The following is a 24,580-nucleotide window of genomic DNA, read 5'->3' as shown; positions in this document are numbered from 1 at the left end:
GCCTCTCCACCATTTTGCCACATTTCTTCCCTCTTTCTAGTCTTTATCTTCTATTAATATTAATAACAGCGGCCGGGCGCGGTGGCTCAAGCCTGTAATCCCAGCACTTTGGGAGGCCGAGACGGGCGGATCACGAGGTCAGGAGATCGAGACCATCCTGGCTAACACGGTGAAACCCCGTCTCTACTAAAAATACAAAAACTAGCCGGGCGAGGTGGCGGGCGCCTGTAGTCCCAGCTACTCGGGAGGCTGAGGCAGGAGAATGGCGTAAACCTGGGAGGCGGAGCTTGCAGTGAGCTGAGATCTGGCCACTGCACTCCAGTACGGGCGGCAGAGCGAGACTCCGCCTCAAAAAAAAGAAAAAAAAAAAAAAAAAAAAAAAAAACAGCATCTGTGGTTGCATTGAGGCAGTTAAGAATGTAATGGGATCACTTCTTACCTACTCCAAGGCCACTACCCTCGTTCAAGCTACTATCTTATCTAGCCTGGATTATTGCAGCAACCTCCTAAGTGGTCTCCCTGCCACTGAGCATTGAATCTGCACATTCTTTTGGCAGTATGGCCATTTTCACAATATTGATTCTTTCCATCCATGAGTATGGGATGTGTTTCCATTTGTTTGTGTCACCTATGATTTATTTCAGCAGTGTTTTGTAGTTTTCCTTGTAGACGTCTTTCACCTGCATGGTAAATTATATTCCTAGTTTTTTCCTCAGCTATTGTCAAAAGGATTGAGTTCTGGATTTGATTCTTAGCTTGGTCTTTGTGTATAGCAGTGCTACTGATTCGTGTACATTGATTCTGTAACTTGAGACTTTATTGAATTCTTTTACCAATTCTAGGAGTCCTTTGGGAAAGTCTTTGGGGTTTTCTAGGTATACAATCATATCATTGGCAAATAGCGAGTTTGACTTCCAAAAATAAGAGGTATAATATTTAAAGGGGACATTGGTGTGGAACTAGTCATGATTTGGGCCTGTGATTGTGGCATTGTGTGATACTGAAATGTCTCTAGTTGGAGCACTTACTACCTGGGGTGGAGGGTACAGTGCTCTGCATTCTGTAAACCAGGGAATCTTTGTCTGAGGGATGCAAAAGTCCCTGAGTTGTAAGCAAAAGTATTTGTGTGTGCTTCTCCAATGCTAAAATTTAGTAGTTGCAACAGATACCATATGGTTCACAAAGCCTACAGTATTTATTATCTGGTCCTTTGCACAAAAAGTTTGCTGACCCTTGGCATTCAGAATTAAATAGAATATATCAGTGCCTTTCAGGTAGTAAGGATAAGTATTGTTTGTGAAATGTTCGTTTCAGTTATGAGCATGTGACACTGAATTGAGATGCAAAATGCATTTCTTAGTATGGAAAGCAAACAAAAAATTGAAAATCACTCTTGTAGTCTATGTTAAGGGATTGGATTTCATCTTAAGAGAAACCATTGTTGGGTTCTGAGCTGAGTTGTGATTTAACCAGTGTTGTGTTTTAGCAAGATCCCTCTGGCTACAGTATAAAGAATGTGATAAAGAGAGGCAAGGTGAGTAAGAGACAGATTAGGAGACTATTTCCATCATCCAGATGAGGGATGCTGAGGCCTGGGCCACTGTGGTAGCAGTGGGAATAAAGAAAGTTTATCAGACATTTTTGGAAAAGTTCCTGAGTGTTGATTGTCTTGGTCTCTGACAATATCCCTATTTTTCTGCTAAAAGGGAAAAAAAGAATGCTAGAATGGCACTGGCAAAGCATCTCAGTGTTTACCATTGCATTTAACTCAGCTCTGACATCCAAAACCCTGGGAACTATATCCCAGACTGAGAAGTGCTGGGCCACTGAGGCAAATTAGGAAAACTTCAACAACAAAATATTTTAAATGGCTTGGTATTTAGCCTCTCTATATAGAGGCCTCCTTTGGAGAAGCTGGTCTACTCATTACGAGAGACTTTATGCATGTAGTTGGGATCATTCCTCCCCTCCCTTCCCATTTTTTTTTTTTTTAAATCTGACCTCACTTCTTAGTTTAGCTCCATGTCAGATCCCTTGCTAACTTAGAAGGGCCAGATAAAGGTCCTTTGGGGGCCTATCAACACCTCTTCAACTCCACTTGCACTATGAGGCAAGCATAAAAACCAATCCCTAGGCTTCTGATGGCCCAGTGCTTACAGCTGATTCAGCCACATTTCCCAGCTGATTGTTCCACCCTCTGATCTCTTTCCTCACAGTGGCCTGGGGTTTCAATTTCTTTTTCAAACATGCCTCCCCTACCCACTACCACTATAACCTTGCCTTAGCCATCAACCTCCCTCCCCCTCAACTAACTTTCTGGGTCTAAAAAAGTAGCCAAGACCTGTTGCTAACATATACTGGGATTGACTCCAACTGTGCTGACCTGTAACACACATGAATACATCCTTGACAGATTGCTTGAAACCCAGAGGGACAGATGAATATAGGGTTACCAGACCTTCATTTCAAGGGCTGTTGACTAGCTAGAGTGCACAGACTCTAAAAGGAGTCACAGTCCTGCCATGCATGACTAATGCAACTTGAAAGGAAGGCACTCGGTAGAGAAGGAGTAGGAACATGCCTAGGAGGCTGATCAAAAGCACCCTAGCCTGAAAATCCCAATGCTGCAATCACTTCTTTGGGCCATGACATTGGTTTCCCAAAGATCTCAGTTAAAATGTCAACATGTCCTCCAGGATGGATAAATGCTTTAAGACATTAGCACCCACTATTACGACTCTAGCCAGGAAGAACTTATCATGTTGGTTGCTGATCCCTTAAGAGTAATTGAAAAGAATAGTAATTCCTAAGTAGACAAACATGGATTTGAATCATAGCTCTGTCATTTAGTGTTCATGTGGCCCTGGGCAAAATCCCCTAAGCTCTCTGAGTCTCAATTTATTTGTATATAAAATGGAGATATCAGTATTTACTACATAAGTTGCTGTAAGGATAAAATGGGATAATGTTTGTAAAGTGTCTTGCACATAGTAAGTGCTCATGAAAAGTCTTAGTACCTTAAGCCCTAGCACTCCCCACTCTGCCCGGGTCTTGAATGTCCGTGTTAAATGAGTTGCCCACCAAAAAATGGTAAATGGATGGAAGTGTCAGATATGTATAAGCAGGTTATTTGTCAACGTGTAGAAAGGTTAAGACCTGAGACTCTCAAGGAATACCTCTCTGCTCCCATCCTAGAGAATTTTGTTCTCGAGATAAGAGTTCCACCCCTTTACAAGTGGTGGCAGTGCATTCAAGGTATACCTCTCTAAGGCACGTCTATACCCCCAAACCAAAATAATAAAAATGGTTACTCGTATCTTTGTCTCTGGAGCAGCTATCATCTCCTGTTGGAGAATGCCCTCTTACATATCAATTCCCATCATGGTTTGTTGACTTCACACACAGCATGTCAGTGACATATATAAAATATGTCACAAGCACTTTGGATAGTTTTAATAATGTATTTTGTTTTGTTTTATAAATTTGAATCGATTTGAGGTTATGCCTATAATCTTGCCACTCACCCACACTTAGGCAGAGTTACTGGTGTTGTCAATGACCTTGGATATGCCTGTGTTGCATATGTAAATGCCCTTCATCGTGTGAGACTTTATTTTCTCTTGCTCATTCCTTGGAGGATCTTATTTTAGGATGGAGTTGCCATTTCCTTTCCAGTCCCTCCCCCTGAAAAAAAGGTAGTTGAAATGTGGTCAAAGAAACATTTTCTTTGTGTTTTTGGTGTGAACTAACTCAGAAGCACTCATATAGCCTCCTATGACTTAATGTGCTCCAAGTCAGTCACAGAGCAGCCTCCTTCCAATATGCCTTTATGAACATCTGGGAGTCTGCGTGAACATCTGTACATACATCAGTAATGTGTGACTCCATGTGTCCCAGCATGTCTGTGCTTGCATTCTGATGCAACACCTGTTAAACTACAGTACCAAATTGCTGGCTATTGCTGTGACTTTAGGGCTAATTCTGGAGAGTAAGATGCAATCTCAATTTAATACAGGTGGATAGAGATAATAGGAAGATGGAGATCCAGGGAGACAGTAGATTTCCTTGAGATCATTTTTAATTGTCCGGAGAGACTAGGTCATGCTGAAGCAATTTAGCCTTTAACCACTAATGGCACTATTTGGAAATGTTCTGCCATGCTCCTGTTTTTCCTCTACTCTTGATTTTTTTTTTCTGCCAGTCGCAGGCAGAATGAATACTTACAGTCCAAGTGCTAAGTCCCAGAGAATAATGGCTTGGATAAAGAAAGCTTGTCAGGGTTTTCTCTGCAGCCTTGTTCTGTGCAAAGTCAGAGCCTCTCCTGTTGCTTCACTTTCAAACCTGAAGGCATCAAAGGGGCAGCCAGGTCATCTTTGTTTTAAACTCTCTTTTCCCCTGCTGTCAGCCTCTACTATTTCTCACCTTTTTTAAAATTAATTCTTCAGAGAAGTCTCACTGTGAAGTTACCCTGAAATGATTTATTTTAAAGAACAGCTTTAGCACTCTTGTTTGAAGTACCATCCAGGAAAGTCTTTACCATTCCAGATATGTTTGGGTCTCCCTCCTCAGGCAACAGTATTCACTGGGGTAGGAAGGAGAGGAGGTGCTCAGGAAATAGCTGGAACCTGCTGGAGGAAGAGCCCACCCACCCCCCCCTTAGTTGGAGGTCGTGAATGCTGTGAAATGGAAAAGGCAAAAGGATCCCTTGGGGTCTGAACATCAATGACTCCACTAAGGACTGGTGACCTCTTAGGTCTAAGAGTCGCTTCCCGCGAGCCAACAAACACTCTCTGAAACACAGTCCACCAGACACTCAATAATTTTTCCATAATAGCCTTTAATACTAAAATGCATTAAATTTTTGAAGCAGAGAAAACACATTTAAAGGGGGAAACAGAGAACCACCAGATAAAAGGAAACAATGTGGCAGATAATACCATTTGAAACATAACTGTAATAATTTAATAAAGCTGCTTTATCATCTTCATAAAATAGACAGTGGTGATTCTTTTTTGTCTTTTTTCTTTTTACAACGATTCAATCACTGTGAAAATGTACATAACATACAGATCAGCATATACAACAATTTCATCTTCATATAATCAGCAACAGAGACTGCTTAATGAGACATACTGTACTTGCATCCCTCTAAATTTCCACCCTGGTTTGACAGGTAAACAGTAATAGTGTCATCAGGCTCATTCCCCTCACTAGAGGAGCGAAGGCGTAAGCCTTTTGCAACTAATACCTTAGCATTCAAATAGCACAAGGAGGTATTTGTTGCTGATTTCTAGCTTGAGCTAGTCTGGCTCTTGGTCATTAAAGTCTGTATCCTAGCCTTCCTCAGCTGAACGCCAGCCAGTGCCAGTAAAAATCTACTTAACCAGTGCTGTAATGGTGTTAGCTGGTTTGTTTGCTAAGGTTGACAGCAACTTTCAGTTAGTAACAAGGTCATCTTGAATCGCCAACACAGCTGGATCAACAGTCAGCATCATCAGTTTTCCCTAATGACCTACAATGCTTTCCAATCAAGATCAGGTGTTTGTGGGTTTTTCTTTACCAAGAGCGCCTTCCAATCTATATATCAGACAAGGTGGTAAATTTTCTTTGTTTCACAAAAGCAATATGATTCCTATTTGAAATTAATTCACTTTTGCACAACAAGTGACCCACGGGCCAATTCCAGCGGCACAAGAAAACAAAGAGAGCTGCAACAACTTCATTAGGACAATGTGTTTTGCTCTGGAATATTTCATTATCAATATAAAGCCACCCGGTCCCAGCCCCACCCCCACACATCCCCTTTGAATATTACTTTGTTACATACTTAAACTAAAGAACAACATCTCAATACACTTCAGTGTCAGCAGATACATTTTGACTCATGAAATGACATCCTTAAATGTAATTTTACCAAGAAGGCAAACACTAGGACTGTATACAATGGATTTCTTAAGCTCATTTATGCCAGTTTTTCAAAGTCAATAAGGGTCTTCCTACCTGGGGTAAAGAGCCAAGTGGACCAAACTTGTCAGAATGCTTTGGGGGAACATTCAACATCAAAATGATCCCCAGAAAGTGGATTGGAATTCCAGCCAGAACTGCTATTATGTACAATAATAATCCTTTTCCACGCTGGATGCCCAATCGAGCTATCCCCTTCACCCTGCCTCTCCCTAAATTGCCCTTTGTCCTTGCTGCTTCAAGTGGACCACTTTTGTTTTGCTTTTTTTAATATGATAGGGCTATAGGGAAAAGTCAGCTAAACTCCCTTCATAAAATCAGTCAGTCATATGCTGAAGTAACACTATCAAGATGATACTCTGGTAGGTTCCAATTTTCAGAGACTTAAATTGTATTTTTTAAAAATATTTTTGATTAGAGATCAGTGGATCACTAAGTGAACAAATTTGTCTAAATGAACACCTTAGGTGCAATTAGCTCTATCAGGCAGGTTTCCACTACAGAAGTGGTACTCGAAGTATGGTCCCTGGATCAGCTGCATCAGTATCATCTGGGAATTTTTACATATGCAAAAATGCAGACCCCACCCCAGACCAACTGAACTGAAAACTCAGGGAACTATCAACCTGTGCTTTAATAAGCCCTCAACCTTTAATGGGCATCTGATTCATAAGTATTTTTGGACCCCACCCCCAGAATTTTTTATTCAATTGGTCTAGGTGGGGATAGAGAATTAGCACTTCTAACAAGTCCCCAAGTAATGTTGTTGCTGCAGATCCAGGAACTACACTTGAGAACCACTGCTCTACAGAAACTGCAGGATCCTTTGGGGGCCCATTATCTATTTCAGCAATAAGGTGGGCCATAATTTACTCTACTGGCTTTAAGAGGATCAAAGGGATGGTAAGTTTAATTCTGAACAGGTTCACAGATTAGTCCCTAAAGGGAAAAGAAAAAAGGGATTCCACATGGCATTGTCCCCTTCTCCTTTGTTATATTGTATATCCCCATATTTGGAGGAAAGCAATCAATGTAAACCAAACCCCTTATTTTGGATGAAGAAGTTTACCTGTCTGGGGAATTGCCAAAGCAGTTATCATTAAAGTATGTCACACTTCAACACCAACTCCTCCTTAAAAGGGACATCAGAATAAACGGAATAGAACTGCCTAAGACTTAGGAACCAAAATCACTCCCTTGAGTTTACATGTGCAACATGTTTAGAGAACGAAAAGGAAGAACATTTGGCCCTGTGGACCTTGTAGCTTTTCACCAGACATGCCAAAAAGGAGAAGGTGGGGCGGGGGGCGGGGGAGTGGGGATCCATGAGCCAAAGGGAAATTTAGGATCCTTGCTCAGAATGCCTATTTGCAGGTACAGCCTGCCTTCAAAACCAGTTTAGTTTACAAAGCCCTCCTAGTATGCACTTGTGCTTCTGAGAGGACAATTTCTTAATGAGAGGAATTCTCTGAACATGCTCAGTGAGATTTGGAAGCCAAAACAAATCTGACTGCCCACTGAGAACAAAGTATTTGGATAGGGAAGAAGGATGGATCTATAACGTGAAGATGAATTATGAAAAGAAATGAAGAAAACCCAAGAGAAAAGCAAAATCAATGCCAATGCCACTCTAACCATTTAAAACTTGGTTGGTAAGAGGCATGGCAGCCAGTGGCTTCTCTGGCTCAACAGCCACATGACAATTAATGTTCCCACTTTCCACAATCTTTTCTGCTCCCTCTTTCCCACTGAGCATAGCAAGAAATACACCTGTGGAAAACTGTGAAGTCTGACTTCAAAGTGACCTTGAAATGGCAGCTAATAACATAATATCAGGATGGATCAGGGTGAGAAACAGTCTAAATTCTATACAGGCAGCCATCATAACTTAAAGGGGAATTTTTAAAAAAATTTTTAATGTGTTAATCAAATAGTCAGTTGCAAAGAGAAATAAATACTTAATTCAAAATCCACTACCAAAATGAAATAAATCAGAGGGAGAAAACTGTATGAGAGGCAATGAAATGAGGAAAAATGAAGATGTTATGGTAATTCATCCTTAATTGTGTCAGTTTCAGAAGGAAATTTGCAGCCACACCAATATTTTGCATGAGGTAGTATTCAGCACTGAATAAGAAATAAGGATGGATTTGTAGCTTCATTATAAGTTCTTTTTCAGAAACGTTCTCCCCTACCTAACCCCATCCCTACTGCCTTACCCACCCCCTCCCTCAAAACCCTTCTCCCTCCCATAAAAGAAAATACTCCTAGTAATGTGTAAAGCTAGGAACTCAGGCAAAAATAAGTAAAACATTCAAAAGAGCTGACTTATCTACCTAAACTTAAGAAAATAAATCCTCTTTTGCATTCTAGTGCTCTAACCTCTAGGCCTTCTCTCTGTGTACTCTTGAATTTCAAAAAATGAAACAAATGAAAACAGAACCATAAAACTTGTTTCTCTAGAAACAACTCTCTTAAGACCAAGGCAGAACAAAGGTGACATATTTCTTTAGTTTATTTTTAAATAATGAACTCTTAGGCTGCAAAAATACTACGTTGGCTAGTGAATATTAACAGACAAAAGATAAATGGGGGAGTTAGAGGAATGTTAAAACAGAAGAAAAAGGATGTACAGTTTAATTTAAAAAGGGTATATTCCTAGCCTACAGCAAAAAGGGTTGGCTAAATCTAAAGGATTTTTATTTTAATATTTTCTTGTTCACATTTTTAATCAAAAAAGTATTAGTCATAAAAAGACGAGTTCAAGTGTCTGAGTGTCTCCGTTTAGAAGGCACAGTAATGGGATTAGCGATGCTGTTACCTGTTACCTGTCTTTTCCAAAATGTACACTTTGTACTGCTTACTCTATCCCTATGTATAAGCCTAAGATACAGAGCAACATGGAGTTCTCAATTCCAGCCCATGACGTGCTTTGCAGTCTAATTCTAATCATGATTGGGAAACACTGAATCAGGAAGTGTGTGTCTGAAGAGATGCTAATTTAGATCTTAAAATAGATTCAGTCATCTTCAGTTTTAGATGATTGGAGAGAGGGAATTTCTAAGCCTGGAAACATAACTTCAGGAGCAACTTTCCTGTTCAGGGCCTGAAAATTTAAAAGATGGATGTCATAAAACTTTCAGCACAGTATTTCTGACAACTGCAAATTAGATAGCAGCCTATCCAAAAATGACTTTCTGCAATGATCTATCATGGACCTGGGCAGACCACCGAAAGGCAGGAAAAATACTTTGCAAAGTGGTGAGCAATCACTACATGAGTTAAAAAACGTGAGTATTCTCCAAGTACTCAATCTATATGCGTGGTGTTGCTCATTCATTTGCTGTCTCCGTTGTTTGCACTGTTTTTGTCTGTAGTTTTATTATTTTTTTAAGAAAAAGAAAACACCAACCTTTAAAAGCCTTTTGCCATCACCACACACATAGCAATTTGCAATATCAAATACAACAATAGCACAGCTAGCAAAAGGGTTTTTAAAGCAGGGGTGTCCACAGCAAAGTAGCGGCATTGGGAAGTACTCGAGCTTCAGAAACAACCTTTTGGGGGCTCAATTTCACATCACTGAATCAATGAATAGTACACAATAAATGACCATTAACTTGTCTACACTACAAAAAACAGTGGCGAGCTTATTAAAGGTGTCCAGAGCTTTTTTTTTTTTCACTTTTTGCTTTTTTAAATGTAATCCTCCACAAACAATGGTAATTTATATCATAATTTTGACATAGAAAAATATATAAATTCAAACACTTAATACATAATACTTTTCACAACTGAATTTGTCTCTGTTTCCCCAACATCAAGGCCCCATGAACAACTCAAGCCAAAGCTAATTTGCTCCAACTGAACACCCCTGCTGCCTGTTGAAACAAGGGATTGTCACGGAATGATAGTCACCTATAAACAATACATTTAGGAAAAGCTCTGAAATATAGCCACTCAAGAACCAACCATTGGTGAGCAATTAAAACAAGAAGCTCCTGCTTCTTCACTAGCCAGTGTGGTTTCTTTCTCTTCTTCCCGGAGACTGGTTTAGAGAACGATATCCTTCAGACGCTTCACACCAGGGGACTCTTTGTCGCGACCTTCCTTCAGAATGGGGTTGACCTCGTGCATGACTTTCTCGCTGTCAGCTCCACGGGGCTCAGCTTCAGAGGGACGAGTAGGGCCATTGTTGACGTTGTTGACATACTGCTCCAGATCACGGGCCGGGGGAGCCAGGGCAATGGTGTAAGACACGGAAGGCTTGGTGGGCAGAGGGCTCTTGAGGTGGAGAGGGGAGGTGACAGGGCTAATCGCCTCACAGCCATTGCCTGCCTCCCGGATAACGCTGCTGACCTTGGGGCTGCAGATGGTCACATCGACAGTCCTCTTGCCTTTCAGGGTGGGCCTCTCCTCAGCCGGGTGGTCGCTGACATCTTTCCCAAAGGTTGCGAAAGTCCGTTTGGTGGGGCCGCAGTCGTCATAAGCCTCAACATCAGCAGCAGTAGCTTCAATGGACAGCGCGATGATGTTCCTCACATGCTCAGGGGACTTGGAACGGATGGGCATGGGGTTCCGGGGCATCCAGCACCTGTCAGAGTGGCCAAGAATCCGGCATTCTTCCCGGCAATGAAATCCTTCATTCTGATCTGTTTGGAAAAAAAGAAAATATCAATTTCATCAGCTTTTCCCAGGAATCATTGTTACTCCCTAGTGCTCTGGTTTCTTAGATATCCACAGGCCCTTCTGGGAAATGGCACTTTTAGGTAGTCCTTTATTGCCTTTTGGGACAAGTGTGAAGAATTGGATTTTTAAAAGGCTGTAGATCTCCCTCTATGTACATCCTTTTTAAGGTTCCCACTACTGACAAAACAAAAAACCTAAAGGGAAACACATTATGATGAAAACACATATATATTCTAAAGTTCATCTGGAGTGTCAAGGTGCTGAGAGTCAGCATTTTAATCAACAGCTCCTGCTAAAAATCACCTGTGTTTAAAACTGGATTCAGCAGATGAGAGAGTGGAGGCAGGGAAGGGAATCCAACAGTCAGTATATTTAAGAAGCCTTGGCCATATTTTTGAACAACGGCACTGCCAAACACCCTTCCACTCTACCCATCACTGATACACAGCGCTTAATTTAAGTTTAGATTGATATCCTACTCTCTGTGAAAGCCCAATCACACCCCTTCTTTTTGACGACCAGTCCCACCGGCCAATCTCCTCACTATGCCACTTCCATGACTTGATTTCCCATCAGAAGGAATAAACTGAGATCCCTTCTTTCCAGCTGACCCATAAGCTTCAATTGGCCCTATGCAAACATCAGTCACATGTTGGGCATTGTTAATTAGACCCAACTAGCCATCTCTCTTATCTTTCTTATCTGCAGTTTTGTTAGAGAAATATTTCTTAAAGAAGTCTTTCGTGGATTATTTTAACTCCATCCTGGAAGATCTCAGCAGTTACAATTCATAATTATTGGGGAGACACAGATTTATCTTTCCAGGTCAGGTTCACTAAGGTTAAAGTTTCAATTTGGCTCTCAGAGAGGCTTACTACACAGGCTTTACCAAGGCATGGACCCAGGGTTAACTTCTGCCTGTCACTGGAAAACTGTTCATCTCAATGTTTGTTTTATAGCCTCAGTTTTCCAGATCTATTTATATTTATGTTACATTCTTGCAAGAATTTTCATTAAGATGACCTAATGAAAATTTTCATCACATTGCACAATACATCAAAATATGAGCAGCTTAACATTCACAGAAAAAAATATATATACACATATGTATATAGAATATATATATTTATGCTGTGACTGATTTTTTGCAGGGGGAAGATGTCTGCAATTCAGAGTCTTACTTGGCATCAGTCTGGATATAACACACCTTCCTTGTATACCTGTATTTCTATATTTTGGTGTTTTCTTGTTTGCTTCTTCATTGTTTTTAAAGAGTAAATGGCATAGCAAAGCAAGGTACTGCTATGCCTCATTCATCAAAGGTTCTTTGGTGAAGGGGCACAAGGCAGAGGGCTCAAGGAATAATGGTTGAATTGGCTGTACACTTCATTATTTGGAGGAAAGACATTAGAAGCCTGTTAAATATCAAGGACCTAATCCAAGCTAAATCCAGCTTTCAACACAATTCTGGGCATGGCCCTTGACCTCATTTAAGCTACTTAAAAGCAAACTAAAGACAAGATCTCTTCAGTGTACCTGGACATAATTTGCCAATTTATCTTTAAGATGGGCACTTCCATCCCCCTTTCAGTGCTGGGGAACGAAACACTCAGAATTTTGCACAGTGGAACCAAGTAACAAATGAACAACATCACAAACAGGGAAAGTGCCTTCCACATAGATAGGACAATGTTTCTGCAAACTCCAGCACAGTTCCACATCAGGCTGCATGGCCACTTCTGCAAAATGAAAGGTCAAGGCCCTTTCTCTGCTCCTTCCCTGCAAACTCTCTGTGTTGCCATCTGATACCCTATTATCATTCAACATGCATGTACCTGGGAGGCAGAAAATATGAAAGTAAGGGAAGCATTTTGGGATATACTTGAGAAGTACTTTGTGTAGACTAAACAGTATGAGTGGAAGAGTTAGTTGATCTACTTTTAATCAGTTTCCTCCAAATATAGTGCTTTCCACAGGAGGTCCCAAGATCCCTTAGGAAGAACGGAAGTCACATCTTTAGGGTTTCCCAGTAAGCTGTGTTTGCCTTTTCATCTCTTCCGAGGCCTATCTGGTAACTTTCCAAATAATACCTCTAAAAAATTAGTGAGAGTGTTTCAGGGTAGAGAGAGTAAGCAGCTGCAGGTGAGGGAAAAGTTCAATAAATTATTTCCAGTTCTACAAATCAGAGTAAAAATCCCTGGAAGCCAGCAAAAAATGTCCAGAAGGCTATAAGATCTCTGTCCTTTTTGTCCCTAACTGAAAGGCATAAAAGCATAAAGACCTAACCCTTGAGCCCTGAAACCATGGACATATGACCAACTAAGAAAAGAAAATCCCAGCCAAGATTAAGACTGATATTTCATACCACTTGCTCACACTTCTAAAGCAGAACAGTAGTGAAGTACAATTTAGTAGAATCTGCCCAATGTCCTCAACATGAAGCTCAACATTTCTTTGAGTTTTTTAATATGAAGTGACTGTCCTCTAATTTTGAGGTTCAGTTTTTTCCAACACCATTCAATAGGAGAATGCCACCCATGTGTCATCCTGAATCCGAGTACGGTGCTCCTTCCCTGTACTAGCCTGCCGCAAATGAACAGCATGAGGAGACTTGGATCCCAGAATACAGGGAGGGAGAATAGAGAGCCCAGAGACACACACCTCCAAGATCTAATAAATCTAGGAAGACCAGAGCAGGGAATTCAGTCTTCTCTGAGGCTTCTCTGCATAGACAGTACTTGCCTTCAGCTGACCCACTGTCTAAATGAAACAATCACTGTTGGGAAAAGGGAAACGTAAACTAACTCAGGACACACCCAACAATGCAATCAGTCTAAGCTTCCCCACCAAGCTCACTGAGCCTACCTCAGCTCCATGTGAGCTGGACTCATATGCAGTTTTCTCAGATTACTTATGTAAACTTATATGCACTGCCCTTACCTCATGCAAGTGAAGACTTGAATCTAAGAGACTCTTTTACTCACAATGTCTCATCCTTGGCTTGGATCTGATACCTATATATTTTTTTAAGTCCTTACCAAGGGCACTGAGTTGCTGTTTCTTCTTTTTGTGTTTCAGATATTTTGTCACATTTTTGTCTATACAGTTACAATGAAGTCTAACTTAGCTTAAATATGTTTATAGCCACTTTATATATGAAATAAAAATGGTTAATATAGACAGGCAGGAAGAGCATCTCTGCCCAGCACAGGGTAATTTACATTCATAAATATACTGCAGATGAATTACCTTTCAAAAATCAAAATTTCAGTTTAGTAAAGAAATTGTATAGTAAATGTGAGAAAGTCACAATACAAAGCCCCTTAAATATAGCAATGAAGACAGACCAGATGTAAAAAAATAAAAATAAAAAAGACTACTTCTGTAACTGTATAGGACTTAAAAAGATTATGTGCCAGCCCTCATGTAGTATAGTGGCTGGGAAGGGAGTTATGAGACTAGAGAAGAACCATTTTGTAGCATCACAAACTGTCAAGGTGCTGGTTCCAGCTTACATAGAGAGGTGGGCTAACAATTCACTAATTTCCTGCTAAGATTCTTCTTATGAGCCTATTTGTGACTTGATACTTTGCTACATTTTTATCTGAAAGTTCTGACCTGAACCTAGGCAAAGCAAAATGTGGCATTGTAAAATCCACATATAGTTGTGGAAATTCATGTATAGATGAATGAAGGCAGGTGTCTTTAAACATAATCATGATTAGGGTTGACTAATGAATTTGTAAATTGGTTTTCCCTGCTTCTGAAGTTGTCCCTAGGATTTGCAAAACAAACAAGAAAAAGAGAGTGCATAAATTTGGAAGAGGAACACAGATCTTGAGACCAGAGAACTCCTTAGTTCAAAACAAATCTGGTTATTTTAGACCACAAAAAAATACAGAAAAAAGTGAAAGTTTCTTCAATCCACATGGTAATAAGTATTTGGGGGTCACAATTTGTCATCAGGAAACTTGGTGAGAGAATCCCAAAACCCCTGGCAAAAAAAAAAAAAATTAAAGCATCAGTCTTGTCAGGGTACAAGAGGCAAAAGAGGCAGTAAGGCAGTAATGACTAACTCATGATGGATTAAGGAAGTAATTCAAATAGAAAAAGACCAGAATATGTTATTTTGTGCAGATAATAGCAAAATTTTATGCAGCAATTACTACTCTCCTCAGGATATGAAACTGCCGTCTCCTCAGATGTGGGCAAACAATGTACTTCCACACTAGAAAGAGCCTACCCATGGTCCCCACCAAAGTAATAAAAGAAAATGATGAAAACATCATTTCAGGCTTTGCTAAAACTTTCAAAGTCCTGGTGGGATAGATGAGCTAAGAGGCTCTGCTGGGCTTGTATAGATATCTAGTCACAATGGATGTGTTCGATAATGCTGGCAGTTCTTTACTGTGATTCAGAGTTTGGGTGTATTAACTCAAAGATCCTAATGATCACAGACAAAAATCCAACACTAAAATAGTTCAAGGTTACAGTTACAAGAGCAATATGTTTCTTCTTCAGAAATAATCTGCAATCAATGAAGCAGAAAGAAAAAAGTTAGAGTGAGTTCCAGTTCCTGAGAGCTCAAGTAGTTGGCTACTTCTAAGTGGCAGCAGTAATAGAACCAGCAAGCAAGTGATGTGCATATCAGAAAAGCTTCCTGAATTGTACTCTTATACATCTACTTAGCTTATTCTGCATCACCTCATGAACAAGACAATCTGTAACCAAAGAAGGGCCATTTTTTTTGTGAGATATAATGGAAGAGATTATGGCAATAATTATGAAGAAGTTTAGTGGTGTTAAAATTGGTCACATGTGCCTAATCAAGGAAACATAACTGTTGAGAAGTCCACCACGCACCCTTGACCTATCTAACACCTACTCGATGAAGCAGAGATAACTAATTACCTGCCAAATATCTTTATCTGTTTTTGTTAAATAGAAACAAAGCCCCATTTCTGTTAGGGATGGCAATGTGCTCAGCTAAAAGAAACTACATTTCATAGCTCCCTTGTAGACAAGGGTGGCCATGTAACATAAGATTGGACCAATGTTACAAAGCAAGATATTAAGAAAATTCCTTAAAAGGGGAGAGTTGACATAGGTAGGAGACTATTTTGTCTTTATTCCTTCCTGCTTTGTCCTGTCTGGAATGGAGACATAATGACTGGGGCTGCAACATTCGTCTTACTACCATGAGGCAACCATGAAGATAGAAGCCATGTGCCTGTGGGTGGCAGAATAGAAAGGTATAAGGACCTTGGGTTATTAAAGATACTGTAGAGCTACCCTCACCAGACTTGAACTTCTTTAATAAGAGGAAAAATAAATCTCTCTTATTTAAGGCATTGATTTATTTTCTTTAGTAGGAGAGGGGTGTCTTTATTACTAGCAGTTAAACACAATTCATGATTAATACATTATCCCTGAAATCTCCATTTAAATTTTACTTCCCCAGGGAGTCCTTCTGTAATCCTTTAGACTAAGGTAGATCTCATAGCACTTCCCTTTTATGACATTCATCACATGCGTAATTACAGTTGGCCCTTGAACAACATGGGTTTGAAATTGCATGGGTCCATTTACAGGTAGATTTTTAAAAATAAATATGGTCAGCCCTCTGTATCTGCAGGTTCTGCATCTGTCGCAACATGTGAATAGAAAATACAACATCTGTGGGATGCAAAACCCTCAGATTTGTAGGGTCAACTTTTCATTTATCCACAGGTTCCACCAGATTCCCCAGGGCAAACTGCAGGACTTGAGCATGCACAGATTTTCGTATCCTCAGGAGTCCTGGAACCAATCCTCCATGGATGCCAAGAGACAACTGTACTTGCTTAATGTCTATATTTTCTGCCACCTTTTAAGCTCTAGATGAGCAAAGATTACATATCTATCTCAACCTAGCAAAGCGTCCAGCACAGAGCTGTCAATTAAACTATCGATAATAGTTCAATTTAATTGAATGAAAAATGCACAGAAGGAAGGAAGAATCTTGGTCAACGCCCCAGATACTGTCCCACCCCAGATACTGTGCAACTCCTAAAAGTGGAAATGACTATTTTATCATAAACACTACAGAAACCTACAAAGTAAACTATGTAGCTTTGTCACAGGCAGTAAATTTAGAACTTTTGAGAAACATTAAGTTTCCTCTTAGCCTCTGTGTGGTTTCTTGCACACTATATACAGATGTTAGAGAGATCTAGTACCCTCTAACATCCAGTTGAAAATACATTTGCCATACATCTGCAAGTTTTCTATCCTAACAATAGTTAATAGTGCTCTCTCCTGCACTATTAGTGATCCCATCTCTGTAACTTAACAAGGCAAGCAGAGCAGCAACGGGCTCAAAGGAAAAGGAAGGAAATGGAAGAAGGAAGGAAGGAAAGAATGAAGGAAATAAAATATTGTCAAGGCTTTAGGCATTTTATTTTGGTTTTGATATGATTGATATCTTGAGGATTGGGCTTATTTGAGTGTTTAGATATCATATGGAAAATACCTGTTATGTATCTAGCAAAAATTCAATATGGGCATAATGACAACTTCCTAGAGCTCTCCCAGGCTGTAATGTTGCAGGGGGTTTACAGTCATATTCTAAAGTAAAATTTTAGCAAAAAAAAAAAAAAGATGATATTCCATCTGTAAAACATTCAAGGGAACACCAGTGACGGCTGAGATATTTGTAGACACTCATGAACCAATGACACCAAGCTATCCTGTAGTCACTCTAAGTGACAAGAAGTACATCAGAAATTACACTACAAACAACTACTTGTCTCTTTTTCACTCCCTTCTTCCCTTTTTTTCAGCAATTTTCTCCACTTTTGGTTGCTCCCTAAAACTTTCTTTTTGTTCTCCTGTTTCCTAGCCTCCTCCTTGTTAGCCGCCCTCCCCTACAACACTATGGAATGACAGACATCAGGCAGAAGGGAAAGGATGCCAGCACTGATTGGCATTCAAAACACTGATGTGGTATTACTTGACAGATGCCAAAGAAGTGCTATCTAAGAACCAGCCCTTGTAGCATGGAGAAAAATTTCCACATTTTTCACTAATCTGGATACATGCATTTAAAAATGCCTGTTAAAATAAGATGATCCAGCATCCACACTACAGTACTGCAGCTGATACACTCTGGAAAGCATCACCTCCTGGCTGGAGGCCAACCAACACAAAACCAGTGCACTAAACAAAAATACAGCCAAGGACCCTCACAGAGTCCACTTCACTCTCCTGCTACCTCCACTGGAGCAGGTGCCAATATCCACGACTGAAAGACTGAAGAGAGATCATGTCACAGGACTTTTTGCAGACACTCCCCAGTACCAGCCCATAGCCTGGTAGCTCCACTGGGTGGCTAGACCCAGAAGAGAAATTACGATCACTGCAGTTCGGCTCTCAGGAATCCCCATCCCTAGGGGAAGGGGGAGAACACTACATCAAGGGAGCACCCCATGGGACAAAAGAATGTGAACAGCAGCCCTTGAGTCCTAGATCTTCCTTCTGACACAGTCTACACAAATGAGGAGGAACCAGAAAAACTATTCTGGTAATATGACAAAACAAGGTTCTCTAACACCCCCAAAAGATTACACTAGCTCACTAGCAATGGATCCAACCAAGGAGAAATCTCTGAATTGCCAGAAAAAAAAAATTCAGAAGGTCGATTATTAAGCCAATCAAAGCGGCTCCAGAAAAAAGGTGAAGTCCAACTTAAATAAGTCAAAACCATGACACAAGATAAGATATGAAAGGAAAAGTCTTCAGTGAAATAGATAGCATAAACAAAAAATAATCACAACTTCTGGAAATCAAGGACACACTTAGAGAAATGCAAAATGCACTGGAAAGTCTCAGCAATAGAATTGAACAATAGAAGAAAGAACTTCAGAGCTCAAAGACAAGGTTTTTGAATTAACCCAATCTGTCAAAGAAAAAGAAAAAAGAATTTTAAAAAATGAACAAAACCTCCAAGAAGTTTGAGACTATGTTAAGCATCCAAACCAAAGAATAATGGCTGTTCCCAAGGAAGAAGAGAAATCTACAAGGTTGGAAAACATATTTGAGGGAATAATCGAGGAAAACTTCCCCAGCCTTGCTAGAGATCTAGACATCCAAATGCAAGGAGCTCAAAGAACACCTGGGAAATTCATTGCAGAAAGATCATCACCTAGGCACATAGTCATTAGGTTATCTGAAATCAAGACAAAGAAAAGAATCTTAAGAGCTGTGAGGCAAAAAGCATCAGGTAACCTATAAAGGAAAACCTATCAGAATAATAGCAGATTTCTCAGTAGAAACCCTACAAGCTATAAGGGACTGGGGTTCTATTTTTAGCCTCCTTAAATGAAACAATTATCAGCCAAGAATTTTCTATCCAGTGAAACTAAGCTTAATAAATGAAGGAAAGATACAGTCTTTTCCAGACAAATGCTGAGAGAATTTGCCACTACCAAGCCAGCACTATATGAACTGCTAAAAAGAGCTCTAAATATTGAAACGAGTCCTTGAAATACATGAAAATAGAACCTCCTTAAAGCATAAATCTCACAGGAGCTATATACAATAACACAATGAAAAAAAGGTATTCAGGCAATAAATTGCATGAAGAATAGAATAGTACCTCACATCTCAATACTAATGTTGAATGTAAATGGCCTAAATGCTCCACTTAAAAGATACAGAATGGCAGAATGAATAAGAGTTCACCAACCACGTTTCTGCTGTCTTCAGAAGACTCAACTAACACATACGGACTCACATAAGCTTAAGGTAAAGGGGTTAGAAAAAGATATTCCATGCAAATGGACACCAAAAGCGAGCAGGAATAGCTATTCTTATATCAGACAAATTGTAAAGCAACAGCAGTTAAAAAAGACAAAAAAGGACATTACATAATGATAAAAGGATTAGTCCAATAGGAAAATATCACAATCCTAAATATATATGCACTTAACGCTGGAGCTTCCAAATTTATAAAATAATTACTACTAAACCTAGGAAATAAGATAGATGGCAACACAATAATAGTGGGGGACTTTAATAGTCCACTGACAGCACTAGACAGGTCATCAAGAAAGAAAGCCAGCAAAGAAACAATGGACTTGGCCGGGCGCGGTGGCTCAAGCCTGTAATCCCAGCACTTTGGGAGGCCGAGACGGGCGGATCACGAGGTCAGGAGATCGAGACCATCCTGGCTAATACGGTGAAACCCCGTCTCTACTAAAAATACAAAAACTAGCCGGGCGAGGTGGCGGGCGCCTGTAGTCCCAGCTACTTGGGAGGCTGAGGCAGGAGAATGGCGGAAACCCAGGAGGCGGAGCTTGCAGTGAGCTGAGATCTGGCCACTGCACTCCAGTCCGGGCGACAGAGCGAGACTCCGCCTCAAAAAAAAAAAAAAGAAACAATGGACTTAAACTATAACCTACAGCAAATGGATTTAACAGGTATTTACAGAACATTCTGCCCAACAACTACAGAATATACATTCTATTCATCAGCACATGGAACATTCTCCAAGACAGACCATATGATAGGCCACAAAACAAGTCTCTGTAAATTTAAGACAATCGAAATGATATCAAGTACTCTCAGATCACAGTGGAAAAACTGGAAATCAACTCTAAAAGGAACCCTTAAAACCATACAAATACATGGAAGTTAAATAACCTGCTCCTGAATTATCATTGGGTCAACAATGAAACCAAGATGGAAACTGAAAAATTATTTGAACTGAATAATAATAGTAACACAATCTATCCAAACCTCTGGGATACAGCAAAAGCAGTGCTAAGAGGAAAGTTCATAGCATTAAATGCCTACATTAAAAAGTCTGAAAAGGCAAAAATAGACAATCTAAGGTCACACCTCATGAAACTGCAGAAACAAGAACAATCCAAATGCAAACCCAGCACAAGAAAAGAAATAACCAAGATCAGAGCAGTACTAAATGAAATTGAAACAAAAGAAATAATACAAAAGATAAATGAAACAAAAACCTGGTTCTTTGGAAAAACTAAATAAAACTGATTGATCAAGATTAACCAAGAAAAGAAGACAGAAGATCCAAATAAGCTCAATTAGAAACAAAATGGGAGATATTATTACTGATACCACAGGGAAACAAAAGATTATTCAAGGCTACTATGAACACCTTTATTATGTGCATAAACTAGAAAACCCAGAGGAAATGGATAAATTCCTGGAAATATTCAACTCTCCTAGATTAAACCAGGAAGATATAGAAACTCGTAACAGACCAATAATGAGCAGTGAGATTGAAATGGTAATAATTGTCAACAAAAATAGTCAGACAGATTCATAGCTGAATTTAATCAGATATTCAAAGAAGAATTGGTACCAACCCTATAAACACTATTCCACAGGATAGAGAAAGAGGGAATCCTCCCTAAATCATTCTGTGAAGCCAGTATCGTCCTAATACCAAAACCAGGAAAGGACATAACCAAAAAAGAAAGCTACAGACCAATATCCCTGATAAACACAGACACGAAAATCCTCAACAAAATACCAGCTGGCCGAATCCAACAGCATATCAAAAAGATCATCCACCATGATCAAGTGGGATTCATACCAGGGATGCAGGGATGGTATAACATATGCAAGTCAATAAATGTGACACATCACACAAAATTTAAAACAAAAATCACATGATCATCTCAATGGATGCAGACAAATAATTTGACAAAATCCAATATCCCTTTATGATTAAAACCCTCAGCAAAATCAGCACAGAAGAGACATATGTCAAGGTAACAAGAGCCGTCTATGTCAAACCCACAGCCAACGTTATACTGAATGGGGAAAAGTTGAAAGCATTCCCCCTGAGAACTGAAACAAGACAAGGATGCCCACTTTCACCACTTCTATTCAACATATTACTGGAAGTCCTAGCCAAAGCAATCACACAAGAGAAAGAAATAAAGGGCATCTAAATTGGTAAAGAGAAAATCAAACTGTCACTGTTTGCTGATGATATGATCGTATACCTAGAAAACCCTAACGAGTCATCCAAAAAGCTCCTAGATCTGGTAAATGAATCAGCAAAGTTTCAGCATACAAAATCAATGTACACAAATCGGTAGCACAGCTACACACCAACAGCAGACACACTGAGAATCAACAAGAACTCAATCCCTTTAACAACAGATGCAAAATAGTAATAATAATAAGGAATATATTTAAGCAAGGAGGTGAAAGAACCCCTACAAAGAAAACTATAAAACACTGCTGAAAAAAATCATAGATGACACAAACCAACGGAACCATATCCCATGTTCATGGAGGGGTAGAATCAATATTGTGAAAATGACCACACAGCCAAAAGCAATCTACAAGTTCAATGCAATTCCCATCAAAACACCACCATTATTCTTCACAGAACTAGAAAAAACAATCCTGAAATTCATATGGAACCAAAAAAGAGCCCACACAGCCAAAACAAGACTCAACAAAAGAACAAATTTGGAGACTTCAGATTACCCGACTTCAAACTATATATAAGGGATAGTCACCAAAACAGCATGACACTGTTATAAAAATAAGTACATAGGCCAATGGAACAGAATAGAGAACCCAGGAATAAAGGTAAATGCAGCCAACTGATCTTCGACAAAGCAAACAAAAACATAAAGTAGGGGAAAGACACTCTATTCAACAAATGGTACTGAGATCATTGACAAGACACACGTAGAAGAATGAAACTGGATCTTCATCTCTCATCTTCTACAAAAATAAACTCAAGGTGGATCAAGGACTTAATTCCAAGACCTGAAACCATAAAAATTCTAGAAGGTAACATCAGAAAAACTCTTATGGACATTGGCTTAGGCAAAGACTTCACGACCAAGAACCCAAAAGCAAACACAGCAAAAACAAAGATAAATATATGGGACTTAATTAAACTAAAAAGCTTCTGCACAGCAAAATAAATAATCAGCAGAGTAAACAGACAACCCACAGAGAGGGAGAAAATCTTCATAATCTATACATTTGACAAAGGACTAATATCCAGACTCCACAAGGAACTCAGACAAATCAGCAAGAAAAAAAACAAACAATCCCATCAAAAAGTGGGCGAAGGACATGAATAGACAGTTCTCAAAAGAAGATATACAAATGGCCAACAAACATATGAAAAAATGCTCAACATCACTAATTATAGGGGAAATGCAAATCAAAACCACAATGCCATATCACCTTACTCCTGCAAGAATGGCCATAATAAAAAATAACAAATGTTGGCATGGATGTTCAGTGAAAAGGAAATATTTTTACACTGTTGGTGGGTATGTAAACTAGTATAACCACTATGGAAAACAGTGTGGACATTCCTTAAATAACTAAAAGTGTATCTATTTGATCCAGCAATCCCACTACTAGGTATCTGCCCAGAGGAAAAGAAGTCCTTATATGGAAAAGGCACTTGCATACTCATGTTATAGCAGCACAATTCACAATTGCAAAAATATGGAACCAGCCCAAATGCCCATCAATCAACGAGTGAATAAACAAAATGTGATGTGTGTGTGCACGCGCACGCGTGCACACACACACACCCACCCACCATGGAATACTACTCAGCCATAAAAAGGAACAAAATAATGGTATATGCAGCAACCTGGATAGAATTGGAGACTATTATTCTAAGTGAAGCAACTCGGGAATGGAAAACCAAACATTATGTGTTCTCGCTAATAAGCGGGTGCTAAGCTATGAGGACGCAAAGGCATAAGAATGATACAATGGACTTTGGAGATTCAGGGGAAAGGGTGGGAGGAGGGTGAGGGATAAAAGACTGCACATTGGGTAGAGTGTACACTTCTTGGGTGATAGGTACACCAAAATCTCAGAAATCACCACTAAGAACTTATTCATGTAACCAAACACCACTTGTTCCACAAAAACTATTAAAATAAAAAATAAATTTCAAAAAAAATTTTAAAGAGACACCACTATCGAACTGAGATTACCAGATTTTTTTTGGTTACATAACAGAGCCCTGAATGAGGGTATCGAGGATAAGAGAGTTTTGATGGGATTAAAAACACTAGAAATGTCTGCATGTGGAGATGCCTCAGGAAGGATGAAGGATGGGGATGGGGTGTGGGAACAAAGTTCCTGAGACTGGCAAAGGGATGTCACCAAAAGAGAAGATAGAAGAAAAAAGGCCAGCCCTGATTAGCATAACTTGGCATTTTCAGTATGGCTGACTAAACAGCAGAAATTCTGCAAAGTTTAGTTTTAGTTTGAGATAGGGAGAATGGCTAAAAAGACTGATGAACCCCAACCTTGTCCTAGATCATTTGACAGATCAGCATCAGTTAGCAAATGCCACCCAATATTTGGCCTCTGTGATGCCAAATGGCACATAGGCCTCTCCCATCATTCACAGGCTATGCACCTGAAATTCACTTAACTCCCAGTGCAACATGAAAATAGATTAAAAAGATGCCCCTTTCAGAATTCAAAGCAATTGAATTATCTTCAATGGAATCTTTAGTGCTGAGCTGGTCAAACAGACAAAGTTAAAACATATTGAAGTATAAGTGCTTGAGAATTTAATATTTATGATAGATGAGAGTGTGGCGCATACAGTCATAAAATCCAAGTTGCAATTTGGGCAATCACAACAGTTCCTGGAGTTTTCATTTGTATTGGGGCTCAATTCAATTCAATCCATAAAGAAGAGATTTCAAGATGTATATAAGTATAAATCATTTGTGCTGATACATGGGGAGCAAGGAAATCAAGCAGAAGGCTGCCTGGAAAATTGAGACTAAGAAATAAGAGGTGCTGACAGTGACTGAGATAAGCAGAGATTGACTAGACTGGAATCTTTGTATTTTGGCTTCTGTGAAGGAGAAAATAATCTGACAAAGTGCTGGACTTCATC

The 24,580-nt window shown here is 39.6% G+C and overlaps 1 protein-coding gene across 3 annotated transcripts in view; it reads right to left on the bottom strand.

Moving 5' to 3' along the window:
• Nucleotides 1-8,380: 8,380 nt before the first annotated feature.
• PCDH19 (protocadherin 19) overlaps nucleotides 8,381-24,580 on the bottom strand; it is a 114,180-nt gene continuing 97,980 nt past the window's right edge. For all 3 annotated transcript variants that reach the window (XM_033201543.1, XM_033201541.1, XM_033201542.1), the window contains one exon: nucleotides 8,381-10,616. In XM_033201543.1, the coding sequence (XP_033057434.1) occupies nucleotides 10,018-10,616 (599 nt within the window). In that variant the 3' untranslated portion in view covers nucleotides 8,381-10,017. The remainder of the gene's footprint in view (nucleotides 10,617-24,580) is intronic.

This window comes from Trachypithecus francoisi, unplaced genomic scaffold (genome assembly GCF_009764315.1).
Source record: "Trachypithecus francoisi isolate TF-2019V2 unplaced genomic scaffold, Tfra_2.0 Lachesis_group6, whole genome shotgun sequence".
Lineage (NCBI taxonomy): Eukaryota > Metazoa > Chordata > Mammalia > Primates > Cercopithecidae > Trachypithecus > Trachypithecus francoisi.
This window is presented reverse-complemented; position numbering and strand designations above follow the sequence as displayed.